The following is a 6,715-nucleotide window of genomic DNA, read 5'->3' on the forward strand; positions in this document are numbered from 1 at the left end:
AAATCCAAATCAGATGAAAAATAAGTGTTTAAATTGGACAAAACAGGTTCCATATTACTCATCATAATCATTTTTACATTTGCTTGACCCTGCATATGACCTTAAAAATAGCAAGACTCTCATTGGTTGCGTTATTTGCTTATTGACTTCAGGTGACACGTACTGCAAATTGATCAGGAGAGGTGAGCTGCAGAGGAAGTAAGGTGCTCAGAAAATGGGGTTGATGTGGATGAGCATTTTCCTAGCTCATTTTTACTGTGTCTATTCTAATCCTCTGGCAAGTTTGCCCGAATATGAATATGAAGATGCAGATTTAGAATGGGAAAATTTGCAGACAGAGGTGGAGAACGAGATGGATTGGGTGCCTCCACGCCTTGCACCCAGCAGATCAGCACCACATAAGGCTCCTTGGTATCGAATTGTCCCTTTCTCACAAGATCCAAAAGAGTTACTCATGCCAGAAAAGGGTGTTCGAGCTATCCCCGCCTCAGTCAAGGAAATGTTGCTTGCACCACCTCCCACTGTTGCCTCACCGGGAGAAGCAGTCAAATCGAAGCAAATTGAGGTCTTTTGCCACATTGATCGCATGTATGTAAAAGTAAGCAAGGAGCTTTTCTCAACAAGAGACGCATACACAGACTTGAAACTTGGCAAGTGTCCTGTGAACGAAGGCACTTCTGAACATTATTTCCTTTTGTATCTTTTGAAAAATGACTGTGGATTCAAGAGAGAGGTGGGTTAAATGTCAAATCCATTTTTTTCTTCAAATTATACTTGAACATGGTTTGGCTGTTCGCAAGCTTCAACCTGTAAAAATGGATGTGTCCTAGAGTACTGAAGACAATTTGTTCATCAGTATTGTGCTCCACTACAAGCCAACCACTCCAGTTGTACGAGAGATGCCATTTGATGTTGTGTTGCAGTGTAAATACCCAAGGTAAAAATGCTTTATCATTTTTTTATACTACATAATGAATATTGAACATTGTTTTTTAGCAATATCTTCTTCGTTATTAAGTTCGTGGAGTTGCTTGTACTGTAGACACAACGAGACACAAGCCAGTGTCTTATTGTGTCGGTCCCAAGCCTGGATAAATACAGAGGGTTGTGTCAAGAAGGGCATTCGACGTACAAGCTTGGCCAAAACAAACATGCGAATCAAACATTTGAAGATGGAGGACACTGATTTCCCGGGGGCGACCCCTAGAGGGGAAAGGCGAATGGAAAAGAGTTTTTTTTTAGCAATCCTAGCTGTGAATAAATATTACCCAAATAAAGAAGAAAAACAAAGTATTCAAAATGAAAATATGCTTTAAATCAATCCACTTGATTGATTACCTGCCATTTTGATACCCATTCATTTTCTGTTAACTTTTTTCCCCACAGGTTTCAAAATGAAGGCCTGAGGGCCAGATCCAGCCTGCTGCATAATTTTTCATGGCCCGCAAAGTCAAACGTCTCAACTTTCATGATCTTTGTTGAAATCGCCCCAATTTTTAAATTGTCACAAAATGTTGAGTGTTTCTATTTACCCTTCAAACACTAACTTTAACAACAATTAGAAAAACTATCCTCCCCGACTTCTGATTTCAAAACTAGTCACCTCTCAATTTCTTGTGTAAAATATAATATGAGATGATTAAACGATTGGCCTCATTGTCATAACGGCCCTCTGAGGGAAGCCCGAACTACAACTTTAAATGAGTTTGACACCCCTACCCATTATGAGATTATTATCTACTACTTTTATTGAGTTTTCATGAACCTACAATTTTTTTGTTTGATTGCAGGCATTTTCACTCCTTCCATCCAGGCATCTCTATCGAATTGAGAAGGGGCACAGTTTACAAACCCCTCCAATCACAACCTGCTTACATAATCACTCCTCAAGATGGTATGATTTTTTTTTTTTTTAAAGTTTGGTATGTCGCAATTCCACTCACGACATTATCTTGGGTGGCAAATGACTAAATTGCTTTAAGATGACAACATTTTATACACACCATCAGGAAGCATGGGGCAGAGGATGTGGGCAACCACTATTTTTTGTCCCTTTACATTGTGTAACTGTCAATAGTATGACGAACAAAAACAATTTGAAATTCCTTCCACAAAATCAATCAAATGAATAATAAAAATAAATTTTATTTCAAGCGCCTTTCAAAGCTCTCAAGGACACTTTGCAGTCACAGACAAGCATAGATATAATAATAAATAAAATTCAATTATAACTAGAAACAAGAGAGAGCTACACAGAAAATGACTCTCTGTCTTTGTGTTGTAATATTAATTTTTGTTTTTTTACCCAAGATGGCGGCGTGTGAACACTCAGCGGCTCCTCTCTCCCGGCAAATTGGCGTTTTCGTGTTTATTATGTTTGTCAGAGTCATTATAAGTGCCTTACACGCTGGGTCCGAGAGGACAGTAATTTCATCTGTGCTGTGTCATGCATATCAGAATATTTGACAATAAATCTGACTTTGACTTGACTTTGACAAATAAGTAGCATTTTCAATTTGCACAATTCTTAGTAAATTCCCCTTTCTTGTGCTTTTAGCATCAGGGAATGAAATTTCCGGAGATAAAACGTTTATCCTGGGACAGCCGATGTACTTTGAGGTGAAACAGGCACACAACATTTCAACGGCCCAGAGGCTTTACATCAACAAGTGTTTCATGACAGCTCTCCAGGATCCTAACTCTGAACCTAAATACACAGTTATTGACAACCAAGGGTAACCAGTTCAGCTCATGTCGTAAATAACAATGTCAAAATTCAATCTTAACAGGAGTTTTTCATTTTTGCAGTTGTATGATTGACAGCAAGGTGTCAAGGCAGTCTGGCTTTCTCAAGGGCCCCTTTAACATCCAGAAATTCTCAGTGAGTGCCTTCATTTTCAAAGACACGGCTGCTTCTTCTTCATCATCGGTATGCTCAGTGTATTGCGCACACACGACACTTAATGTCATATACACAGCATTTTTTTGCACTGACTTAAAAAAATCTATATTTTCAGCAACTTTATCTGCACTGTGAATTATCCATGGGTGATCCAACACCATCCTCCAGTTCAAAGGCTTGCAATTATGATCAAGCTACCAAAAAGTGAGTCAACTGTGCTAAATTTAATGATCATTTCAGAGATGACATCACTTTTTTGTCAGTTTGCAAGAAATAGTCATATCTTTGCTTCAGGTGGAAAGAGTTGCATGGTAATGACAGTGTGTGTGCCTGCTGTGAATCTTCCTGCCTGTCATTCTCAAAAGGTGCCGTTTGTGTACATGTTTTAAATGTGAACATGTTATCTTTATTCACTCTAATGTAATACAACCCTAGACATAAGCATATCACTGAATGGTCGTTCCAACAGCTTCTGGGAAAATGGTCTCAAGCCCGTCGTGGAAGGTTGGCTTCAGAAGTAAGGATGGAAACCCGGACTTTGAGCTAAAGCCGAAATCTGCTGTTTGGAGCACGTCCACCGTTGACAACTTGGAGGACCATAGTGACTTCCTTAGCTACTGGCAGTAATTATGTCTTAGACATAAAACTATTCCACCTCATCTGTGTTGCAACGTATTCATTTCTATCCCCATGGAAATGTTAACTGTTTTGACAATACAGTACGTACTCTTTCCTACATATATGCGTTGTTTGCATTTGTTAGCACAGCCTGCAAAAATATTTTACACTCAGCCACCACAAGGGGATGGAAGAGATTCACTGTTTTGACAAGAGCTAACCAGGCAGGGAGAATTGCAACTTTGGGAGCTGAGGCAGTCACCAAATAACATGGCAAAAAGGCCACTCACTCTGGCATCCTTCCACCCAGTGTGTTGGCTTTGCTGTCAAAAGGCAATGCTTCAGTGAAGGTTTTACAGTGGCAAGCTAGGTCTTGGTCTTGACAAAATTCCCCGTCTGCTCTGAAGAAAGATAGGGATTGAGTATTTCACGTTTGAATGTGGCATGGCGGTAGGGTGCTGTTTACATTCCTGTATGAGTTGAAGTAGATCGTCATAGATATCCAGTGATATTATCGGCCATTCTTCTTGGAGTAAGGGCGAATGCACAAGTAGAAACTAATGCAGGGGTCGGGAACCTTTTTGACTAAGAGGCATAAAACTAAAATATTTAAAAATGTTATTTTCAGTGAGAGCCAAACGCACGCTAACACGCACGCGATTTCAACAAAATGTCAGAATATATTATTTAAAATAACTTTGTGATAACACTCATCATTAATATGAATATGTTTCCGTTCCTCATGATTGGTAAAAAAAAAAATCCAGCCAAACAATCGGAATGAAAATCAATTTGCCGGTTCCATAGGCGAAGCTACTGCTAGCTAGCCTGCACACTGCTCATTAGCTTGCACGCTTGCTTGCTGCTGTCTCTCGCAGAAGTATATGGATGCTCATGTTAGCATGGGGCATGTAAAAGTGCCACTAATTTTCAACTGTCATTCATAGTATTGTTTCATTGCAAATTAGAATCACTGCAGAACTTTTTCTCTCCACAAAGGTGAATCCTTCCGTCCATTCAACATCATTTTTTACTCGCCAGGCTTATTTAAAAGGGGCGTTTACCTGTTTCGACATCAATGGCCATCGGTCAGTATCGTCCTATCAAAATTGCGCTTTCCGCCAATTGCCGCCGAAACAGGAAATGAACAGCGAAAAAGCAAGAATATGTACGTACAGTATTTAGTTTTGTCGGCGAGCCAGATGCAGTCATCAAAAGAGCCATCTATGGCTCGAGCCATAGGTTCCCGACACCTAGAGACTTGATTAAAAACTGGTTTAATATTGAACCTCATCTTTTTGCCAGATAAACAGAACTTCAGGGGCAATTGGATTATTAATAGAGGAAGTTATGAGGTCAAACCCATACTTGGAAAAAAGCATAACCACACATTACTCAAAGTGCGACAAACCCACCGACCACTTTCACAGGCTGGCTATTTTTTGCCCCCAACAATGTTGACCAATGTGAGCATTGTCACTTTCAGACTTCTTGCCAACTACTGTGAACTGCTGAAACAGGTCAAGAAAGACAAAGCACTAACACAGGGGTCATCAGTCTGAAGGGGTCATACATTTTGCATAATGACAAGCCCTCACACAGCAGCCTGAACTGCAGACCATCGAGGAACTGCTCCTCTAATCTCTTTACAGCTCAGGCCTTGCCCTTTCAAGCTTTCACTTGTTTAGTCATTTAAAAAAGTTCACGAGAGGTGCAAAGTTTGAAAGTGGTGAAGTCAAAAGTGCTGTGAGTGACTGGCTGAGACATCAATTCAAAGAATATTAGGATGAAGGGATATGGAAGGCTTGTGCACAGATTAGAAATGGGAGTGACAGTGCTGGGAGACGACATTGAAAGAAAAAAAAATCGGAATTAGAAGCCCTTATGTAAAAAAATAACAATGACGCTGGTTGAAATGGTGGATTAATATTCATGTCTAAAGGTCTCTTTTGCAGAAGCATCATCTTGTTCTGTGCTAATTTGCTTACACGAATAGCCCAAAAGTCACCACAATCACTTGCGCAGGGTTTCTTTGCATGTCCAGTCCTGCATGCAAATCCTAAATCAATGCGTTTTTATGGGACTTGTTCTACAAGTGCACAATCTAAGAATTGTCATTCTATTTTATGTACTGTTTATCAATTTATGACTTTGGGCCAAAGGGTCTGGACTGGTTGCTAGTCAATTACTGGCCAAATGTAAAACCAAGTTAGAAACCTTGAATGGTAATGAGGTGTCATCACTTCCACGGCAAGGCAGTCATTCGAAACTTGCATTCCTTTTGGAAGCATTTGTGATTCTTCTTTCATTCTACTCTATTATGTTTAAATTGTATTTCTGCAGTCAGTCCTAAAGTATGTGTGCCCTAAGAAACACTTAACGGACTCATTGATATCAGGAAATGAGACTCTGTTACAGCCTCAGAACTTGCTTCCTATTTTAGATTGAACTTGGCTAATGACTTATTTCCTGAGACTTTTTTTCTGTAACATGTACAAAAAGCCCACACAGTACAGACGCTTTGTATTTCAAACGTGACTACGGTACAGCTTTAGGTGTGAAGTGAGCTACCGCACATACTGTGGGCTTCCATATCAACGAATAGTCCTAGGTGTTAAAACTGATCTGAGATATGATTTACAAGGGGAGAGAGCAGGACAAAAACCCAAATGGATACGTGGCAGTGTAGCATGTGTCTATTGTTGCAATCCCTTGCCTTCTATTTGATTCATGACTTCAAGACCGCTCTAGTAGCTTCTATGTATTTTTGGACAATTTCAAACACATATTTTGAACGCATTATTCATATTTTCAGTAAGCTGAGGGTTAGCTAGTTTGTGTCAATATTTCCACTCTTTGTCTCTTAGCAATCTACCACATTTTTTCAAACAAACCCACAGACATTTGAATGCTTTTTTTGCATTTCTCAGGTGGAAGGAATCATTGGCAATAACACCAACACAAACAATGTTACAGTATACCATTAACGCAGCAAGAATAAAAAAATGTAAACTCTAAAATTGCAGCATTAAGATGTTTTGTGTGTCATGTTGGCTTACTTTAAAGTCAGACGTGCTCCAGGAGAATTCTTTGTTATGTCACCATCAGCACAGGTGCTTGCGATGGGTGGGGCAGGATGACCAACTATGTGATCGACTTTGAACTATCCTACAGAGGGTTTGAGAAACACGGATC

At 39.8% G+C, this 6,715-nt stretch overlaps 1 protein-coding gene across 1 annotated transcript; it reads left to right on the forward strand.

Annotated features, from left to right (window-relative positions):
* The first annotated feature begins 18 nt into the window (after positions 1-18).
* Positions 19-3,639, forward strand: zp3c (zona pellucida glycoprotein 3c). The gene is made up of 8 exons (XM_089006726.1): positions 19-733; positions 831-937; positions 1,791-1,894; positions 2,558-2,735; positions 2,809-2,929; positions 3,018-3,106; positions 3,197-3,267; positions 3,372-3,639. Exons 1-8 carry the CDS (start codon positions 215-217, stop codon positions 3,527-3,529), a joined length of 1,347 nt encoding a protein of 448 aa, XP_088862852.1. The 5' UTR covers positions 19-214; the 3' UTR covers positions 3,530-3,639.
* The last annotated feature ends 3,076 nt before the right edge of the window (positions 3,640-6,715 follow it).

The sequence above is a fragment of the Hippocampus bargibanti genome, linkage group LG10 (genome assembly GCF_051943395.1).
Source record: "Hippocampus bargibanti isolate YZ-2025 linkage group LG10, ASM5194339v1, whole genome shotgun sequence".
NCBI lineage: Eukaryota > Metazoa > Chordata > Actinopteri > Syngnathiformes > Syngnathidae > Hippocampus > Hippocampus bargibanti.